Source organism: Trachinotus anak, unplaced genomic scaffold (assembly GCF_046630095.1).
Source record: "Trachinotus anak isolate AG129_WGS33_773 ecotype Australia unplaced genomic scaffold, CSIRO_AGI_Tana_v1 ptg000013l, whole genome shotgun sequence".
In the NCBI taxonomy this organism is placed as follows: Eukaryota; Metazoa; Chordata; class Actinopteri; order Carangiformes; family Carangidae; genus Trachinotus; species Trachinotus anak.
Window position 1 is genome coordinate 4,973,337 of NW_027273864.1, and position 22,799 is coordinate 4,996,135.

Sequence of the window (22,799 nt, forward strand, 5' to 3'; positions counted from 1 at the left end):
AATAAATTACTAAATTGTTATCTTGGAACTGTGTAAATTTCAGACCCAAGCAGCAACCTCTGGGGCTGAATGAAGCCAACACAGAAGTGCCACAAACTGCTGTTCATCAAATGACCACTTGATTCTGGCTCCAAAATCAATCCCCACAGACTCCCATGTTAAAATGTCCAACTTTACAGTGGAAATAAAGCCTGGTAGAAAAAACTGTTTGTTTTTTTTAAAGTTATTATTTTTTGGGCTTTTATGCCTTTATTATAGTTCAGTGGAGACTGACAGGAAAGGGGGTAGAGAGGGGAATGACATGCAGGAAAGAGTCGGACCGATCGGGAGTCGAACCGGTGCCCGCCTACTAAGAGCGTCTTTGCGCCCAAATGGTATGCGCCCTAACCACTCGACTACCGGGCCGCAGAAAAAACTGTTTTAGTCTCTATAGCTAATTTCCTCCTTCGTGACAACTGTACAGGGATGAATTTTTATATATCTCATCGATTTAAATTTGACTAAGGCTTAAAGTTCTGCATAATTGAGGGTAATGCCACTTTGACAGGTTGGTGAGTGTATGCTTGCCACAAACCAGCATACACCGAATTCTCAGTTCCACACACACCCCACCTCTTTGCTCATTTTGAGATTAGCTGGGAGCTAGGCACAGGCAGGCACTGCCAAAATGGCAACAGCAGAGCAGCCCACTCTGAGCTTCAAAACAAAGCCTACATCCATCTTTATTTACAGTCCATGGTCCGACCATGAGCAGCTTTGATTATCATATAAACGGGCAACAGAGAGCCTGGCTCTGTCCATAGTGAAAAATCCTGCCTACCAACACCTCTAAAGCTCAGTAATTAACATCCTGTGTCTCGTGTTCAACCGCAACACAAACAGAAACGTAAAAATGACCATTTGTTTTATGGGGAGTTTAGTGCTGGAACTTTTTTTTGTCAAACACCAGCTGAGTGCTTCCTGTGAGCCAGGTTTGGTTGTTCCTCCATAGAGACCAAAACCAAAACCCAGACCATCACTAGAAACCTGCACTTTAACCACAAATGCAGCAAAGCAGTAGTAGGCAGCTGAGGCCTGTTTTCCCTCCAGTGCATCTCATATATATTTCAGGTCACCTTTCCAAAACCCCCTTCAGCTTATTCATGAGCATGTACAGTAAAAGCCTTTGTGATATATATTTTTAAGGACAGAGTATCTGTTAGTGGACGGTGGAAGGGAAACAGACAAGCAGCCAAACCGTGGACAAAAGAGGGTGATGAACAGACATACATGAGGAGGTGGGTGGATGGGTGGGGGGTGACGGGGAGTGGGAGCTGATGGCAGTCTGATTGGGGTCCACACAGAGCGACTCACTTGGCCAGCTTCATCTCTATCTGCTGGCGGATTTCCTGCCGCTCCTGGTCGCTGCGGACGGGGAAGATGTTGCGGTCCTCCAGCTCCTGCTTGCTGGGCCGGTTTCGAAGCTTCACGGCCAGCAGCTCCTTCCTCATCCTGCGCGGGAGGGTCCCTGTTGATGTCGAGCACAAATTAAGGTCAATAATAATGACAGAGTGGTTTCGGAGATGCCACACATAGTTTTCCAGCTGAACCCGCTGAACTGGTGCTAATCACCACACAGTGAGCTTTTGTGCTTTCTCATAAGACCTGACCAACAACTGTGTTCAACAACCTAACACCTTCTTAATTAAATACATGCATACGAATGTCAAGTTGAGAACATGTACTTCACCTTAACATTAAATGCATTTTATATCCTTTTTTTTGTTTTTTGGTTTTTTTTTTGTATTTTGTAATTGTTTTTGATTAACACTGGATGGAAAACAATGACAAATTCAAACAAAAAGCTGAACAACATATTCAAGTCCGGCCACAAATTCTTGATTAGACTGAGGGCTGGACTCTCTGGACTCTGGGCATTAACGTTGTTGTTTTCAAGCCACTGTTGTGTAGCTCTGGCTTTGTGTTTGGGGTTAACCTGCAGGAAAATATTTCAAATCTTCACCCAAACTGCAGCAAGTTTTAATCCAGGATCTAGTTTTTCTGTGTTCAAGTTACCATCGACCTTCGCAGGAGTTCAAGAGCATGATGCAGAGAAGCATCTTCACAGCATGACGGCTGCTGCCACCGCCACACCGCACGGTGAGAATCACTTTAGTTTATTGGTCGAAAAGATGAATTTCTGACTCAGCAGACTGCAGCGTCTTCCACAGGCCTACTGGCAAACACAAGCCAGTATGTCATGGGACTTTCTATGTGTCTGCAACAAAGGTAAAGCAAGTGAAGCAACAGTTGTGTCTCCCATCTCAGCCATGAAACCATGCAGCTCATTTACAGAGTTGTTAAGCACAAGGAGTTGTTTTGCCCCCTAACCCCTGGCTCTGGAAGTAAAAGTTGTTCATTTTTCCCATGGACAAAGTTACGTGATTCACAGTTGGTGCTCTTGTATTAAATTAAATTCTGGTTCAATCATCCAGCCAAAAGATTAACAGCTTTAGAAAACATCTGGTTCTTTGATAAAAAGTCAAAGGTACAAGCTTGTGTACATAAAAAACTTTTGTGGGAGGAATTAAGTTTGACTCCCAAGTTGCCTTTTGGCAGGAAACAGCACAGAGCTCTAACGTCATACACTGCTAACAACAGACAGTATCTGCAGCTTAAATCAACTCACCTTTAATTTCTGCGTCGATTTTGGTAGAATTTTGCAGCTATGATGCAACAGTTTGTTAACTACAACAATTTGCTTTTTTATTTGTTTGTTCTGATTCGTGCTCTGCATGACTTCTTTTCCATAGCCAACAGTGGCAGAGGCACATGGGTACTGTAGTGTTCAGACTTCAACACGTACAAGTAATTTAAAGTTCCCAATAAATTAATGTTAATGTGCTGACATGATTTTTTTTATTATCATGAATACACACTATAAACACATAATACAATAATCACAACACTGAGAGGACTGAAGCATTTTAAGGGAACTTGTAAAAGATACTGTTATGACATTGGAATTAATAACATTTTCTGATATTTCTCAGATTATACTGCAAGATGAGGGAGACTGTGAAGTTTGCTTATATAGTTCACATTAAAGGTCCCATAGTTGACACTTTTCTGGTGTTTTATTTGAAGTGTTGATCTCCATAATAAGATATATTTGTGGTTTTAAGAACCAAAAACCATCTCATTTAGTTTTACATCTCCTCTCTCAGGCTTCTCTCTGGAGCTCTAGTAACAACATGTCAGTGAGCCAATCAGAGGAGAGGCTCTGAGTCTCTCTTCTGATTGGCTGACTGTTTTCTGAGTGACTGAATAAAAATATAGCAGATTTCAGGTAAACACTCAACCAGATCCTGCAAGGTTGGATGGTGGGTACAGGTGGGTGGGGCTTGGGGGGTGGCTGAGAGCAGTGACTGCTTTGTTGTGACATCACAAAGTTCCAGAAGTCCTGACGGCTCGTTTTAAGGCTCAGTTTCTGAATACAGGCTGTGTGTATTTCTCTGTGGACTGAGGCCTTGATACTTTCACAGTATTAATATAGAACCTAGACCTGCTTTATAATCAACAAAGACATGGAAATCTCACTTTATACAATATGGGACCTTTAAGTACTTAAACACATTGTATCCTGCAATTACCATTAACGACTTGTCTGAATGAGTTCTACTGCCGCTTTGAAAGACAGTGGGACAAGCCTGACACTAACCTCCACATCAGAGCCACATCAGAACCCCCCTCCTCCTCCCCTACCAAAGGAACGTCTCTCTCTATCCTGGAGAGAGATGTCAACAGGCTTTTTAAGAAGCAGAACCCCCGCAAAGCAGCCGGTCCTGACTCTGTCTCTCCATCATCCCTGAAGCACTGTGCTGATCAGCTGTCTCCGGTGTTCACGGACATCTTCAACACCTCACTGGAAACCTGCCACGTGCCAGCCTGCTTCAAATCCTCCACCATCATCCCTGTCCCCAAAAAACCAAGGCCCACAGGACTAAATGACTACAGACCCATTGCCCTGACCTCTGTGGTCATGAAATCATTTGAGCGCCTTGTCCTGTCCCACCTCAAATCCATCACTGACCCACTCCTGCACCCCCTGCAGTTCGCCTACAGAGCCAACAGGTCTGTAGATGACGCCGTCAACATTGCTCTCCACTTCATCCTCCAGCACCTGGACTCCTCAGGGACCTATGCCAGGATCCTGTTTGTGGACTTCAGCTCTGCCTTCAACACCATCATCCCGGCTCTGCTGCAGGACAAGCTCTCCCAGCTGAGCGTGCCTGACTCCACCTGCAGGTGGATCACCGACTTCCTGTCTGACAGGAGGCAGCACGTGAAGCTAGGAAAGCATGTGTCTGACTCCCAGACCATCAGCACTGGATCCCCGCAAGGCTGCGTTCTTTCTCCTCTGCTCTTCTCCCTGTACACCAACACCTGCATCTCCAGCCATCAGTCTGTCAAGCTCCTGAAGTTTGCACACGACACCACTCTCATTGGACTCATCTCTGATGGCGATGAGTCTGCCTACAGGTGGGAGACTGACCGTCTGGTGACCTGGTGCAGGCAGAACAACCTAGAGCTAAACGCTCTGAAGACAGTGGAAATGATAGTGGACTTCAGGAAGAGCCCAGCCCCACTCACCCCCATCACCCTGTGCGACTCCCCCGTGGCCACCGTGAAGCATTTCCGCTTCTTGGGTACCACCATCACAGAGGATCTCAAATGGGAGCTGAACATCAGCTCCCTCATCAAAAAAGCTCAGCAGAGGATGTATTTCCTGAGGCAGTTGAAGAAGTTCAACCTGCCAAGGACTATGATGGTGAACTTCTACACCTCCATCATTGAGTCCATCCTCACCTCCTCCATCACCATCTGGTACGCTGCTGCCACGGAGAGGGACAATAACAGACTGCAGCGTATCATCCACTCTGCTGAGAAGGTGATTGGCTGCAATCTTCCATCCCTCCAGGACCTGTACGCCTCAAGGACTCTGAGGTGTGCAAGGAAGATTGTAGCTGACTCCTCCCACCCTGGACACAAACTCTTTGTGACACTCCCCTCTGGCAGGAGGCTGCAGTCCTTCAGGACCAAAACCTCTCGCCACAAAAATAGCTTCTTCCCATCTGCTATCAGCCTTATCAACAAGGCTAGAGAGCCCCACTGTTGCTGATCCCCTTGATCCTCAATTGCACCAATCACCAGAAAAAATTCCTTGTATGTGAAAACATACTTGGCAAAAAAACTGATTCTGATCCTCAAAGCCAAACAAGTGATTTCTTCTTCACACACCTGCAAAGACATTCTTAATGTTTTGACACCTTGATTACACTGACTACCAATACACTCTCTCTCCTCTTCCTTTACTGCTGCATTAGTCCATTTTATGGCCACCAACTCTCTATATGTGGAATTTGTTTTAAACTGAGTGACATCACACAGTCCTCATTGATTTTATCCTCTGCCACTCAGTCAGCAGATATTTGTATCACGTCACCCACGTGCATGTCCGTCACGTCCATCATAATTCCTCAGTTTATCCTTTTGCCTTTTTTTTCACCCTAGAGTCACAGACATGTTGAGGGCACGCGGCTGTGCACCGATGACCCACATGACTGGCAAAGAATTAGGCCACCAGAGCAGATGTTGACGAGCTGCTGAAATTTAACACCAGTTAAGTCTGCTATCCGTCATCGCTGTAAATCTCCCCGTCATGCTCGCACTGTAAACAAATATCACCAGAGATTATGCTGCTTCATTATCCACTGACAGGATGCCCTGATTTTGTTGGCTTTGTACATTAAGAGGCGGATAATAGTAAAGCAAATATTTCAGCACGTCTGCAGGGACTTACCAGAGATCACAGACTCATTCCAGCTGTCCTGGTCACTCAAGTATTCGTCCAGACGCCAGTTCTCCTTGTTCTCATCGGACTCCTTCTTGCTCTCAGACTCGCCAGCGGGCTCCCTCTCTGTGCTGGACGTGCGGGACAGACGGCCGTCCAGCCGCCGTTTGGGAGATGAGCGCACCTCCTTAGTCTGGAAACTGAGATCACACATCACCAGGCAAACCTGTCAGTTACAGCTTTACCTGTGTGTGACGACTGGTTCACTCCCACAGGGTGGTTAAAAAGCTCAATGAATAATTAAATCTAGGGAAACATTCACTGCCTTTAGTGGAGTCAGTCATTCCCACGAACATTGATAAAAGGCCAAACAGTAAGTTAAAAAGAACCTGACAATACAGGTCCTTTATGAAAAGAGTCTGCTTTTAACACAGCGCACATCTCTCCTGTTTATTACAGCCTTATGTTGGCATAACATGATTTCTTGCAACTTAAACATCAGTTAGTTCAAGCAGCAGTGTTTATCCTGTGACAGTGGCTTTAATAAACTTGATAATAATCATACATTTGCATCCAAACCAAATTACTGGTGGGATTGAAAGAAATGTTAATTACATGTATTTTATTAGATTGTATTTTCTATTTAAAGTTTTTCGTGATTGAAAATAAATGTTGAAAATAAGTTTTTCAAACTTTGTCATTATGGGACACTGGGTGTAGATGATGAGGGAAAAAAAAATATTTTTTTGTTTATTTTAGCATAAGACTGCAACATCAGAAAATGTGAAAAAAATGAAGGGGTCTGAATACTTTCTAAATGCACTGTATATTCAGAAAATTCACAGACTAATACAATGTTATTTTATTTTGTTAACAAGAAAAAAATCAACTGACTAGGTAGAAACTGTCAGCACAAAGGGTGATGAAAATGAATCAATCACTTCATCAATTAGTCAGTCGACAGAAATGAATTTGCAACTATTGTGATGTTCAAATACTTGTTGCAGTTATTTTCTGCTTTTTGTGTTTCATATAATTGTTTTAATAATTTAAAAAACATTTGAAAATGCTGTCTTGGGCTCTCAGAACCTGTGAGAGGCATGACAATTTATTGAACAAGAAACTAATTAATCAAAAAGTAATTGACAGATTCATTGATAATAAAAATACTCGTTATTAGCAGCCCTCTTCAGCAGTCTATTTTTTTAGACATGTAATGCTGTTTTTTATTATTCATATTATTCATATTTTGTGGTCTTTTAAAAGTCTAACAGCACTAACACAATATCGCTCATTAATGGAGGTGCCACTTGATTTGTTTTTCACTTCGTAAAAATAAAAAAAATATTGTTCAAAATTATCATTACATCTGATGCGACACACAGAATAGAAAGATACAAACTAATATTTCAGGTTTATGTGTTAGAAATGCCGAACATCTTGCTCCAAACACTGACCTGTCCTGTCTGTGTTTGGTGGCCAGAGCACGGTGCAGTTCCTCAATGATACAGCTAGGGGGCAGCTGTGGGTGCAGCACCCCAAGGTGGGGGGACCCAGTAGGTGTGGAGATCCTGCCTCTCAACAAGGAGCCATGAGGGTCTTTGGGAAGTGTGAAATTTCTGGGTAAGGTGGCCGGGGACTTCTTCACTGGCACTGGAGGAGCAGCTGAGGAGGGAAATCATCAGTGTGAGACACCACTGCAGACCAGGGGGGCTTCACATCATCCGTTACCCTGGTGAACTCACCGTCGAGGCTGCCCAGTCTGGTCAGCAGTTTGACGGGTAGGTTGGGCGGGGGAGGGGTGCTGGCTCGTCTCTGAGGCTGGGCCACCGTCACCTCCTGTTTCCCTTCGACAGCCTCCGCCTTCCCCACCGACTGCTCTTCACTGGGGTTGCTCAGTGAGGTGCTGTCGTCTTCTCCATCGTCACTCTGACTGGGGTCTCCCACTGTCTTTGAGTCCTCAGTCACATCATGCACTGAAATGAGGCATCAGCAGCGGTAACGCAAAGGTTTGGTTTGTTTAGCAAGTCTCTGTCTCCACTTAGTGGACAATCAGAGTCGTGGTGTATATTATACAACTGCACCAGGAGAGACTGTTGTGTAGAAGCGCAGCCATTTAACCAACCACAATCACCCTTTTTATTGGTAATCACTGATTATTATTTTTACTGATAATCATTTTATCATCTTAAATCCCAAACAGCAATGACAATAAAGAAGAGTATCCCATCCTGATGTACAACATGTAAAAGTGGCAGGAACATTATCTGCAACAAAATCTTAAGCATCAACTGAGGAAAATTTATCATCAGTTCCTTAAAAAAAAATCTTTCTATATGGATCTCTTAGATTTGTTTATTAATGTTTTATTTTAAATTTTTGACTTATTAATTTGCTCCTTTTGATTGTGTTTGGTGAAAAAGAATAAATAAATTGGTAATAATAACAAAACTGGTACTAGATATGGTCACTGACAGGAAGTGGTAGTAATCTCTCAGTAATGTATTACCTCTAGAGGCTGCACTAATCCTCACTAGACATTCTGCACGGTCCCGTCTGCTCAGGTTTCCTCCCATAATATTCACAGTCCAGAGACATGCAGTTAATTGGTAACTCTAAACTGTCCTTAGCTGTGAGTGTGATTTTTAATGGTAAGCCCAGCCGATACTGGATTTGTGAAGCTGATACTGATGCTGATAATTGGGAGTTTAGAGAATATGATAGTGAATATGTAAACACATGATCCCATTCAAATGAATGGAAAAGTGGTGTCAGACTTTCTGTTCAATATTCACTTTCTTATAGCTCTGTTTCCTGAGGAAGCTATCTGGCTCTTCAGCTGCTAAATGCTCCACTATGTTCACCAACTCACGCTGGGAACACACTGGCTGTGTGGTGTGTGCGTTGCAGCTGCCATTGTTGATCTGCTGCAGAAAAACATGTTTCCTCTCAGCAGGTGTGATTGCCTAATGCAGCTTTAACCCTTCAACACAAGAATACATTAGAAAGTGCTGTGCTTTGTATATTTATTTATTTATTTGAATGTTTTTCGATCTAGCCGCAGTATTGTGCTCTACCTGTTGATGCTTCTAAATCACTGCCCAGGTCTTCGTTGGTGCTGGCCAGAGGCGCCACAGGCTCCTCGTCTCTGTCCTCGCCATCGGAGTTAGTCGGGGTGTCTGGATCTTCACCGTTACCCCCACAAGCAAGATCTGACTCTGTAAACACAGAGAGAGAGAAAGAGCACACGAATGAGTTGGGCATCATGTGGCTAAACAAATGAACTGTGATCAGCCTGGAGTTATATTTGTGCGTGTGTGTGTGCGTGTGTGTGTGTGTGCTCATGTCTCATTCTGCACCTGTCTCTGTCTCCCCGGGGTTCCTCCTGACGAGGTCATCTCTCTTCTGTCGCACAGCTGCCTTCTTCTCCACCGCTAAACACAAACATTTGTGAAACCAGTTCCCTGACTGCACAGGAAATGAAAACGTGTGGATCTTTTTGTAAATACACCCTCCATGTTCCTATTCCCTGAGTGATTCCCAATCCATCCAGTGTTTTTTTTTTTTTTTTTTTTTTCCAGCACTGATGGAATCACTAGTCTTTCGTCATACTCACCTGCTGAGGGCTTCAGCTTCTCATTTTTCTTTTTCCTCCATTTCCAGGGTTTGAAGATGCGTCCCAGGCTGGCCAGCTTGCTGTTGCGGCGGACGGGGGGCGTACGAACCCCGGAGACCAGACAACCCGAGTGCAGCGCCCTCTGCTGGTCCATCCCATCTACATCAACACAAAACAAGCACATCTGCTGTAAAATGAGCTGCAGATGAGAAAATCCATCCCGAGAGCAGGCAGCAGTGACATCAAGCAGCGCTTCAGTGTCCTGAAGACGTACAGAAATTTCTCAAATCACTTCTAACACAATTGACTGAATACTACCGACATCCCATCATCATGTGAGACTAGCATATGTGGGTCACTGGCTGTAAATGCCTTATTGATTCCAGTCTCATTCTGAGGAGCAGCGAGCGGTGGGGAGAAGACAGAGAATCACATTGTTTGCGAGTGACTCACATGGTTTCGGGGCAGCCAGACCTTCCTGGCCCCAAAAACATGCAGACAATGGAAAGCTTTTAAAAAATGCCTTGAAAGATACACAGAGGATAAATAAAATCAGCCTCAGCACAACTGCCTGTTCTGAGTTCAGCGCAGACATCTGCAGCCTGCATTCCCTGCAGATTTTACACTATTTTAGGCTGCACAGTTACATTGGTGAAGTACACAGGAATCTACCGCACAATTAGTCAACACACAGCAGTGACAGCACTGTACAAATCTTACACACTGTTACTGACAGACGGGTGGTTTTCAGAGCATCCTGCTGCGTCTGTTTATTTTCATGTTCTTTTTTTTGTCCAGGATTTGTCATTATTTTTAGAATTTACTCCAGTGTTTTTATAAATTATGGGGGGAGGTGTCTGCAGCTAAGGTTTTAGTGTTTTCAAGCAACGCTTAATGATAGACTTTAAAACTGTAATATTTTTAATTGTTTACACATAAAGATTTCTATTAACCACACTGCGTTCCGTGTGTCCCCGAACAAACGGTCCATTATTTTTATTATCCATCAATCTGCTGATTATTTTCTCAGTTAACTGATTCATTCTTTGGTCTGTAAAATGCCACATAATGGAAAATGCCCATCACGACTTCCCAGAAGTTTGACAAATGGCTTTTTTTTTTTTTTTCATACAGTTTACTATCATAGAAGACCAACAAAAACAGCCAGGAACTAATTCATTTTCTGGCATTTTATATCAGTCAGCGAATCAGTCAGTGGATATAAGTCTAATATTCCCTCTCTTTTAGCTCTGTTTTTGGTCTCCACTCAGTGTTCACCTGCAAACTGTGTGTCTGCTGTCAGCTGTCAGGTAGGTGTGGTGGGTTTTTAGAGCTTTTTCTCTGAAAAGATGCTGTGAGAGCGATGAGGGTGAACTAGATCAGTAGGGCTGTACTGAGAGTGGGCAGCAGAACAAGATGGAAGTCAAAATAAAGCTCAGTAAAACCAGTAAATAGCAACACTGAAAATGAAATAGCTGAAGCAGCTACAGCTATCTTTGACTTCCCATCACTTTCACTTCTTCTTACATGTCAGGTGTCATAAATGATTATGATCTATCTGCAATTAGCATAAATCAGCTGATAAAAATTCAAATCAGGTGTTTTGCCCACCCAGCAGAAAGCTCAGAGATCTTCAGTGCACTAATACACAAGACAAAGACATGAAAATAAAATCTTTACATTAGAGAAGCTGGAACCGCAACATATTTGGCATTTCTCCTTGGAAAATGACAAGTACTTGATGTTGATCAATGAGTGAATTAATCAATTCATTAATCTTGTGCAGATCTCCTGATTCCTCTCCATAGACAAAGATTCAAAATCAATGGCTATTCCTCTCAGCTGCTTCTCTGACGTCTTGAAGCCCTCTTAAGTCTAAGCTAAGCTGTAGAGGAGAGGGATCACAATGATGGACAGACAGGCAGAGAACCACAGAGGCCGACTGAGCTGACTTCTGTTATGCTGCATCGAGTGGGGGAGAGAGAGAGAGAGAGAGAGAGAGAGAGAGAGAGAGAGAGAGAGAGAGAGAGAGAGAGAGTGAGAGAGAGGCTCCTTGGAGAAAGGACAGAAATAGGCACCCCTACACAGTCTGGCTCCGCCAACAAGCTGACACCTCAGGGAGCCTACAGCTGAGCTGTGGGCTGAGCAGGGACCGCTCCACAAACACTTTCATCTCCTAAATCAATTTCAGCTGCATCTAAATCTACAACATCTGCTCATTTATCCCTTAAGAAATGAATCACATACACTTACATTACCGGCCACAGTCACACAATAGAAAGACAAAGGGAAGTGTATTGGGATTTACACAGTGATATTCCACAGGTGAGGATGGATTAGATGGTGGTGGTGTTGGCGTGTGGAAGGTGGCCAACTTTAACAGCAGCCACCCAAGCAAGAGTGCAACATACTCACAATGTGACATTAAAAACAAGGTCAAAATCCAAGTGATGTCAGAAAAACATTCTCCGCCCTGCAGGTACCAGCCAGTGATGTCATCCGAACTTTCAAGCAAGTGCTATATTTACACAGATCTCCAGCACAGATACTGTTTTCATTAGAGCAGCAGTGATTATTTTCATTACAGATTCATCTGCCCATCGTGATTAGGCCCAAAGAGCCAATGTCTTCAGACGTCCTTTTTGTCCCACCAAAAGATTTTCAAGGAATTTTGAGAGTTTTTGACATTTCTGCTTGAAAAGCTCAACTTTTCATAAAAGCTAGCAAAGCTAAAGACACCAGCTGATTCACCTGCATAGAGAAGCTTCATCTACTGAATGTTACTGAATAATAACAAACATACAGACTCTTCTTACAACACAGCTGGGTTTATTGATCCATGAGCAGCAGCGGCTTTGACTTGACACCCTCAGCTGCTTCACTACCAACAATGAGAAGCAGGTCAGTTGTCCAAGTGGTGTTGTGCCTGCCTGGGAAGCAGCGAGGAATTCAGGTCAAGCCTGTAGTAACAGTAGCAGCACACCCAGGGTCAGGCTCCCGTTACCATGGTTACCGCACTGGATGCTGCAGAAAAGGCCCTCGGAGGCAGAGAATCACCACGGTATGAGGAATAGGGAGTTGCTGGGTGGATGGGAAGGCTGTTGCCACACGGAGAGACGGAGAGCTGCAGCCAATCACAGCCCAGCCCGTAACGATGCATAATGTAAGTCAGGGTGCAATTTGCAAGTTATGCTGAAATATTTATCAAAGTGGTTACGTGTTAAGGGGATTGATGTGACATTAACGTGTCTTTTCTGCAACTGCAGGAGAGAAATCGTCTTCTCAAGCAGGAAAAAGAAAGTTAATAGCCAAAGTCAAGATGCTGTACAGTGAACTGTAGCCTAAAGGAAAGGGCTGCTGCTGCCGATAATGAGCCAGCTGAGGAAGACGGACACAGTCACAACATCCTCCTCACTCACAATACTAACAACTTGCTGGCATGACTTTAATGCTGTTTGTATCACCAGGAAAAAGTAATTCATCACAGTGTTTAAGGATATTATATAATCTCCATGAGCAAACTCTCAAAAGGATTAAAGATTTATCACAGATATCACAGATATCACTGCTAAAAAAGGACATGTGAAAGTAGTAACTCGCTGCTGGACCCCACAGTTCACTGTGGGGAGATTCTAGTTATATGGCAGTGACATCTTAGAGGGAAGGAGCACCGTTCAGTGCCATATGGTCAATAAGACAAACACTACAAGTCCCAACGCACACATTACATGAACAGAATCATCTTTAGAGGAAAAACACGGGATGTTTCGCCCTAAATCCGTGTAACATTGAGCCAAAAGTAGGTGTTTCCGGGTAACACTTACATGTCATAGGATACACAGCTGTCCTGTCCCTTCTCCAGCACTCGGGACTCACATCATGTGTTCCCGACCAGCCGACGGGCTCGGACGAACCGGAGCCGCGGTGTATTTCAGGACACAAACGGAGGCGTGAAAACACTCCGTGCACCGACACCTCGGTCAGAAAGTTGTGAGACGCGAGTTTAACAGCGACGGAAAATGTCGGAGTGAGCAGAAAGCGGGATACATCTGCAGCTAAGTGCTAGCGTTGATGTGCCATGTGAACCCCGCCCCTCCGGACGGGAGGAGGAGGCCGAATAAACTGGCACACACTCATCTTCTACTGCAAAACATAGTAGAGTAGCACGCACACACACACTCACACACACACACACAACGACTGATTAACTGCATTAACAGACAGACGAGGATTTAAATCTCTTGCACAAAGCAAGTCATGCTGTAATATTTCTGAAGTCATGTATTGATGTAATTGATATTGGGTTTGTCAGTTTGCTGGGTCCCCCTCGATAAAGCCACTGCATTTTAGAACAACAGGTCTGAAATATATCTATCCCACCTCCATAAATTAATGGAAAGGCTGGTCCTCATCTATGTGCTGCACAAAGTATCAAAAACACCTCTCAGTGTAATTCAATACAATTTAGGATTGCAACTAATTTTATTTGTACTACGTCCAGTATTTTGTCATTTATTTGATTAATCTCTTGGTCTATAAAATGTAAGAGAATGGTGAGAAATGTCCATCACAATCAGTTAAGCCCACGTCTTAAAATTGTGTTTTGTCTGACCAATAATCCAACATATTTATACATTTATTATCACATGAGACAAATATGAGATTTAAATCTTCATATTTGAGATGATCGATTAACTGATTAATTAATTCAGCTTAACAGCCCATCCAACCTCAAACTACAGTTGAATCAACACCCCTCTAAAACAATTTTAACAGTTTTAAAATTTTACATTATAACCTGGCATCATTTATGACTAGGCTGCTGTATTAGACTGCATTAGTTTTAGCTACAGAGTGCCAAAGTGTCTAATAAACTGACAATGGACTGCAGGTGAATATACTGCAAATTAATGTCAAAAGGGTGGATAAGAAACTTATTTTTAATAGGGTTCATTTAGGTTACAGTTACCTCGCGCAATTTTTTGAGTTTATGCAGAAATAAATAATTAATTACAGTTTTTAACTCTCAGCCCTTAAAATGCAGAAGTACCAAGTTGGCTATAATCAGCATATCTGTAAATAAGCTCATGCATCTTGCCAACGTAGCAAGAAAAGACTCTACAGTCATGCCAGCAGCTCTGTGAGGCTCTACAGCCTGGCTTAATGCTAAATGCTAATGTCAGCATGCTAACATGCTCACAGTGACAATGCTAACATGCTGATGTTTAGCACGTTTACCACGTTCAGCATCCTAATTTAGCATGTTAGCATGGTAATGTATTAATTAGCACTAAACATGAATTGCAGCTGAGACTGATGAGAGAATATCATTAGTTTTGCAGGTATTTTGCCATAAACCAAAGTATCTGCCATGTTAAAATGTTCACCTGGATGAAAAATAAGGAGATCACCACTCTACCTATTAAAATTCATTCTGAGAATAACATGAATTTTTGTACAAAACTGCATGGGACTCCATCCAATACCTGGCAACATGGCTAAAATCATCATAGCAAGTTTGCATAAAAATATCATGTCACTCATGTTGCCACAAACTACCTGTTCAGTAACACAGGCACATCCACAGTACCACAAATCTCCTCACTATAATACAGGGATACTGCTCTAAATTTTTTATTAGGTACAATGTTGGGATTTTTTTTTCAAACATATTTTTAATTACACTTTTTGATCAACTTGTACACACTCCATGGGCACAGATTAATTATGAGGACATCATCACTTGGTGTGTAAACAAAGCCTTTGTGGTTTCAGATCGATGTTCTAGAGGGCTACTCGTACATTAAAAGCAGGAAGGGCTGCGTTACATCGGAGATGATAAAAGTCAGTGGCTAGATTTCTCCTCAGGGACACATAAGCAGTAAACAAAGAATAAAACCAGTGGTGTGGGCTGCTCAAAGAACATGAATCTCATTTAATATTTACAAGACTTCATTTAATATGGCCTAGGATGGACGGCGTGCCAAAAGGTTGTGCACACAAATTGTGACCAGTGAATAAAAAAGTGAAACATGACCTCAAGCTTGCCAACTTGAAGATGAAGGAATCTCAAGTGACTGCAGTCATGCAGTATTTATATAGCATAGTCAGATGGGAAATATTAATCAAAAGCAGTTTCAAAAGATGGAGGCAAAGGGCTGTAGTTTTTTTGTAGTTTTTTCTACCCTTCCTGTTGACTAAATAGACCATTTTCTTGGAAAACAGTTCTTGTCACAGCAGGAAAAACACAGGTGTGATTAACAATGTTAATGATGGCTGCCTCCCACTTAAACGTATGAGCTCCAGAGCCAGGTTTTGTGCAGGCTGGTTCACAGGCGTGGATTACTGTGGCAACGAATGGGACTGAGTCATTTATGTTGTTAGATACACCTGTGCTTCTCCTGCTGTTTCTGTGTTCACGTCTTATCTCCGAGACCGTAATTCAGAGCAGCCGAGTGAAATTTCAGGCAGCTACAGTATCGCCCACTTGGCAAAAAAAAAAAAAACACTCCAGATGAGTCAACATGGATGGAAAGCCACCATCACTGCAGTTATAGCTAAATAAAATCCAGTATAGATGAGTATCTAAGCAACACGATCACTGAGTTTTACTTTTAAACAGTATTTTGACTGGTTTCTGGCAAATTGCTTCATTTCTGAATTATGAAAGTATCCATACATTAAGCTATCGTGACACTGTGGCTGCATATTTTGTCCAGGAAAAACGCATCAACTTAAAATGTCTGCTATAAAAAACATCTATACCAGGTACCTGCAACTGGGAAACCTTAATGAAATGCAGCAAAAATTCACTATTAAATACACCTATGTTTGACAACTCCACTGTGAGAAAAGGGTATGATTTCTTTTCTGCCAGCAGTAGTCTTGTATAAATAGCCTACTTTGAACTTGGAATCTCATGAAAGCTAATTGGCTAATTCCGATAACATAATTTTAATAAATTATCATTTTTAGCAGTTACAGTTATTCAGCTCTGCCAGTTGAGGTCTAAACATACAGTCATATGCACTTTTTTGTTCAATAACACTGCCCTGAAAAAAAAAATTGATATCACAGTTCAGATGTCAATAATAAAAAAAATGTTACGCACAGCAATCACAAACTGTAAAAAGTGTATGAGAGCACTTCTGCAACTTGAAGTCCGGCAGTGTGATGTTGGCTGATGGTGCACATCCACTCAGTCCAAGTGGAACAAAGATGAACTCTAACCTGCGAGTCCAGCAGGAGATTGCAATGGGATCACAACAGGAAACATGAGCATCTTGAACGCATCAGTCACACATGGTTCAAATGAAGCGAATGGGAAATGAAGCCAGTATTTACAGGATGGTGATGTGATGTGACTGTACTTCAAATTAAAATGTTAATTTCATTAATAACTTCATTTTATTTTGTTGAATATCACAAGACAATACACATATAATGTATATAAAATGCACAACCCGTCAAAACAAAAGCTGAATTCCTTTATTTTTCTAGACTAGGCCTTAATAAATTTAGATTTCATCATCATATTTGCTTGAACTGAAGTGAATTATTGAGGTTATTTCTGCTTCTTGAACAGCTCTGCCTTTGAGGAACCAAAATCTATAAAATCTCTAAAATATGAGGTCGTTGCAGGTTTGACACTGTGCATAATGGGTGGTGGAAGCAAGTGTGTGCTTGGGTGTGTGTGTGTGTTTGTAAGTGGGGAGGGTATGTAAGTGTTGTTCAGTCACAAGGGAGATGGAGGAAAATGGAGAAACATGCTGTACATCAGCAGTGTAACTGCTCAAACGTGCAGTTATGGAGTGTCCATTTGTGGGACAATTTGCACCAAAGCACTTTACGATTGATTGCAGACCTCAACAGCAAAGTAATCACATTGTCAGTGATGGGAGAGCGTCTGTGTTTCACAGATTAGTCGCAAAGTAACTGAATCAGTGGTCAGTTATTAATGGCCTGATATGATGTTGACAAAAAAAAAAAACATTATTAATGATCAATACTTGATCAAATACTTACTATGGAATTCCTTTACAGATGGTTTGTTACTATGAGACACACGAGAAGATGTGCAATGGTAGTTTAACTAGCAGTCATATTTTCTATGGTTAAGAACCCATGTGTCAGATGCAGCACATTATGCATCATCAAATAAAATATGTTTGAATAAGTTGACATTTAACTCCTGAACAGGCTTCGCATTTAGGCAGTGCTGCCAGTTTGAAAACATAAAACATAAATTTTATGTTCATAAAACCCTGTCGCTGCTCCACTCCAGTACTGTTCCCCTTTAAATCTGCTGAATCATTCATCAGGTACAGCCACAGCCTGCGCAGCCTGCGAGCCAATGCAGTGTCACAGTGACAAATAGGGGACTGTAGCAGTGGGGAAGACACAGCCTCGGCTGCATAGAGAGTGTGAGCTGCAAACAAAATAGTCTCTGGGATTCCTCTGAACGGGATGTTTCGAGGTTCGGAGGAGGCCAGGTTCTTCAGGTCTGACTTAGTAGGATACTTTTTTGATTCATCAATATATCTTTAAGTTTACAGAGTGTCAGAGCAAATCATGAAGAATGCAATCACAGGCATCCCAGAGCCAAAGGTGATGTCTTCACTTTTCTTAGTTTACCCACCGACAATCCAAAACCCAAAGATATTCAGTTTGCAGTCCCATAAAACACATAGACTTGAACCAGCAAATGTATATTTCACCTGATAAATGACTTAAGTGACTCATTGATTATCAGTCCACCAAAGTACACAGAAAAATCTGTCGTTCTTCATAGTTTTCGTTTTCTGATCTTATTCCCCCATCAGCAGAGAGCATTGCTCATCATCACCTGTCAAATCTGTTACATATGACTGTCAATTAAACCTGTAGCTGCAGTGTCATGACACTGTTACCGTACGTTCAGACCGAAAGCAGCAAGAGCAAAAAACATCACTCTGGCCGCTCGATCAAAGAGGCTGTTGAAGTTCGTGGACACTCTGATGTAGATGACGTAGATGAAATAAACATTAAATTGTTTGGAATGCTGATTTGCAAGTTATGGTGTAAGTTAGCTTGCAATTCTCATCTACTTTCACAAAATACCATATAGATTAGACCTCACCAACTCTCCTGGAACACCTACAGTGTTGGACACCTTTGGCCAAGCGTCGTTCTGTGAGCGACCAGGGGACAGATCGTAAAGGATGAGGCGCAATTATCAAAATATCCTCTATTTTCCTTGGGAATAAATGTTTGATAGGAACAGAAGTTTTCACGGTTGTGTTCTCTAGTGTTGTCCATTGCAGAGCACTTCTACATTCTGATTGGTTGCCGCTGAACCGTATTATAGCTCATTACCATACAGATACCTGGACTCCACCCTTTTTCTGACACCCACACCGCTCAAGACATGCCGCCAGCAGGCATGCCGCTGTTTGCCACCGAGAGATGCTGGCTCAGATAGAAAATGAATGACTTCCATTCACCTTGATGTTCTTGGTGCTTTCGGTCTGAATGTACAGTTATGATTAAAATCATTAGACAAAAATTATTCATATAACCATTTTTTCTGCTACTGTAACGTTTAAGATTTAGCAAGGTTTTGGAATGGGTAAGGTAGATGTAGATTAGCTCGAAGCTACAACCTGTTGTGGTACATGAAATGGTGACATTTATGTTGAAAGCTGCAAATGGTCCCTTTTCAATAAAATAAATAAAAAGAAGGTATTAGAGTCTGGATCAAAGTGGTGGATCGCACATCCAACAGATCAATACTGCTAACCCCAACATCCTCCCAGCGAAGCCTCTGTCTGGCCAACAAGAACCATAATACACACGGCAGCTAGAGGTTTTTGTCAGGTAAACATAGATTGTATTACAACTATAATTTTTTGTCTCTAATCCAACAAGTGAGGCTGGCTGGAAGGAAACATAAGAATAAGCAACAGATCTGTAACAGATAAATGGCACAAACTTCATACTTTTTCATTGCATGTACACTGTGGGTTTAGCTGGAGTCACATCAGAACAGCAGCTCGGTGCTGATTTGGAGCTTTCATTTTTACTTGTTGGGGTTTCGTTCTAGAGGGAGACACACATATTCAAATCCAGCACCTAGTTTCAGCAGGCTGATTTTTGCAGCTGCCTCCCACCCCCCAGCCCCCTCCCTTACGCTGCTGAGAGATTCACATCAGTCAGAGTGATTAGTCTCTCCATTCCTACTCTGGGCTTAAACAGTTGTTTTAATTACATGCGCCAGAGAAAGCAAAGTATCTCTTTTTGCGACAAAAAGACTCACTGGGCTGCTTCCCTTCACTCTTTCTGTGGGATGCGGTGTAGATTTTGTAAAAACAAACAGCTGAAAATAACTCTGCTGGGGTGGTCTACAGCCTCTGTTCTTGCCTTTCCAGGGCATCCAAGTGATCATATCTCAGCTCTGTTTCCATTTACCAGACCCCTCCTATCCCGCTTGTTGTAGGATGAAGATGTCAAAAGGATCAGCTGGATGCTGCGCTGTGTTCTCATGTGCAACATATTGCTTTTACTTGGCTCTGAAAGGAATTAGGTCAGCACATGAAACATTCATAAAAGATACATTATGTGTAAATGGCTGACAGCTTAAGTCAAGTAGCTTCCCCCAACGCCCCTGACTCAGTCGCTGGGTAGATCTCAGCCTCTGCTACACACATAGTAAATGATCTTTCTGTCTTGAAATAAAGAATGTTACATCCACCCTCAGGAGCATGCTCTGCTGCTGCAAATATGTCACTGCAACTCCGGTACGTTAACCCGTGTAAGGACAAAAAACAAAACGGTGCACGTGCCGAACCACAGCAGTTTAAAACCATAAAGGCAGTGTTACACATCATGGATGTAAAGAGCACAATGGAGCATAAAAGCACAGCTTTGTTGGGAGTGAAAACAGGGAGTTACATGCAAAGCAGTACACACAATCTTTGGCCATGATTCATCACCACTGTTTTTTTATTTATTTTGTCATTGCTGTTGAGAACTTCAACATGCAGGAGCATCAATTTTTAAGTCCTACTGTATGTGTGACATCCCCGTTGTTTAGTTGTTGGGGGAGGGGAGACAGTGTGTGTGTTTGTGTGTGTGTGTGTGTGGCAGGGGTGGGGGTAGCACAGCTTCACCAATTCTGCTGCTGTTCAATCAGGTCTGTACATTGAGACAAATGTATGTGTCTTCATTTTCTCTGTCTGTTCTCTTAAAGGGGAAACCTGCCTCAACACAGACTTTGCACATTAATGCACATTATTCCTTTGATGGTAATTACACCCTGTGATATCAGACAATGTGCTCTTGATTCATGCAGATGGTCAAATCACTCCAAAGCTAAAAAAAAACGTATCATTTGGAAGACGCTTTGGCAGCAGTGTAGTAGAACAGGCTGGCATCGTCTGAACATTTCCACTGTTTCTCAGATTTTTTAACTTGAAAAGAAACACAGAGCTCTCTCGTTGTGAAATATCCAAAACTGTTCTAACTTTGGCAGCAAATAGTGTGTTCATGTATGATCCCACTGTTCAAATTAAGAAGCTAACTGAGAAAACACATTTTCCAAGTCTTTGAGCCCAAAGGTTAAAAAACTGAAACACATGGTCCCCACTTTTAAAGCAGCCATAACCAATTTATAGATTTCTTATATATACTTTAAAATTATATTTCTATTAACAATGGATTATTTGTAACACCATGGGTATTTCTCATAGTGATGACGCAACAGAGAATTATTATCACCCGACTCTCCAGTCCCTCTCAGCTATTATGGAGCATTTTAGTGTCTTTCAGCTTGTCTTTGTGGATCTTACAGGCCACATCTTCAGCATTTCGGTTCACTCTCACCCCTCTTATCAACCTGCCACAGCCGGAAGCTGTTTGCAGTAATAAGCTTAAAAAAACCACAGTACATGTCTTGCCCTCTATCAGACATTACTGACTTGCTAATGAACAGTTACAGGAGCTATTTGCAAGTTTTGCTACTGCTATTAAGCCTATTAGCATTAACAGCTGCTTAGTTACCAGTCTAGAAGAAATGTTATGAATTCTGCGTCGAAGCTCATTCCTTTACTGTCTCAAGAGGTGGTCAGCAAAACCAATGTTAACTTTTGTCTCTATCACAGCTTTTTTTCTGCTGAAGTTAGCATGCTAACCAGCTAGCCCTGGCCTGTCACTATCACTTCCAGATAGCCTCCAATCTGCCCTGAAGACGTAGCGCCGCTCAGAGGGCAGAAAGACGACGATGGCTGAAGCTCTTGTCAAGCGACAGTCACCTCCACCTGCTCCTGGCAAGATGCACGGCAGCAGAGAAAACTTTCAAAACGCATTCAACCACCACAGAGCCAGGTATTGCTCTGAGGTGGTTGGTGGAGAGTTAAAAAAAGTGTGAATATTAGACTTAAACTGCTCAGGCTGCTAGAAACACACCTCAAATGTGACTGTTGGATGTATAGATGAGCTACTGTTTGCTAACAAGTCGCCGCATCAAATTACAACTTGTTTCTGCTTCCCCCCAAGTGGTCGAAAATCAATTCATGCAGGTTTAAGGACAAAGGTCATAATCAGAACGGCCTTGTGTATACACAGGGCCACGGCTCCCTGGGGACACTGAGGTCAGGCCACGTGTAGTAAGGTTTAATGTCATGAAGAGGAGTTTACCTTTTACAGTTAAACACATGTTACATATGTTTGTGTTCTTTATGTTGATTCTGGTCTTTTTAGACTATTTTAGGCAAAATAAAGCTAAAGAAAGCTCACTTCTTTCTAGCTCTACGCCCCCCATTTTTTTCAAACTTGCAGTCTTCTGTCCCCATCAATGCTGACTCAAGTGACATCCCTTGAGGCAATTTATCAGACTTTAATGTATTAAATTGGTTGTGCTCCCCTTCGACTGAATATATGTGTTTGTGAGTGAGTTTGGTTGCAGGGCCTGTATCTACAGTCTGAGTCTCCTGCACAATGTGTTTATGTCCTAATACAATGTTGGAGGATGACGTCATGCTTTGTCCTGCTTGCTGCGCTACTCCCCAGGGCCCTGTGGGCAGAGGGACCCAGGGACGTCTCTGCATAGTGCGTAAGGGCATGAGTGATGACTTGGCACAAAAGGTACTTTTGAATTAGCCACTGTACCACGGAGTCTTGGCTGGCTAATAAAAAAAGAATCAATGCTGCACCAAAGACTCAAGGGTAGGGTAAAACTCACTGAGGGAACAACCTATTACCATCTCAGCAAAATCATATTTTCATTTATAGTCCTTATATTAGAGTCAAATCACTTCTGCACTGCTCCACATTAATCATGACCATGCTCTCCATACTAAATCCTTCATCATTCCT

At 42.4% G+C, this 22,799-nt stretch overlaps 1 protein-coding gene across 2 annotated transcripts in view; it reads right to left on the reverse strand.

The window, feature by feature from the left end:
• Positions 1-22,799, reverse strand: part of phactr3b (phosphatase and actin regulator 3b) — a 53,877-nt gene that overhangs the window by 24,191 nt on the left and 6,887 nt on the right. The window contains exons 1-8 of one of the 2 annotated variants that reach the window (XM_071495093.1): positions 13,274-13,624; positions 9,450-9,608; positions 9,193-9,267; positions 8,911-9,051; positions 7,579-7,809; positions 7,291-7,498; positions 5,843-6,033; positions 1,354-1,507 (exon numbers count right to left, since the gene is read on the reverse strand). In XM_071495093.1, coding sequence (XP_071351194.1) covers positions 1,354-1,507; positions 5,843-6,033; positions 7,291-7,498; positions 7,579-7,809; positions 8,911-9,051; positions 9,193-9,267; positions 9,450-9,608; positions 13,274-13,280 — 1,166 coding nt within the window. In that variant the 5' untranslated portion in view covers positions 13,281-13,624. Of the gene's footprint in view, positions 1-1,353; positions 1,508-5,842; positions 6,034-7,290; positions 7,499-7,578; positions 7,810-8,910; positions 9,052-9,192; positions 9,268-9,449; positions 9,609-13,273; positions 13,625-22,799 lie in introns of those variants that run through there. The other variant, XM_071495092.1, reaches the window with a different exon arrangement.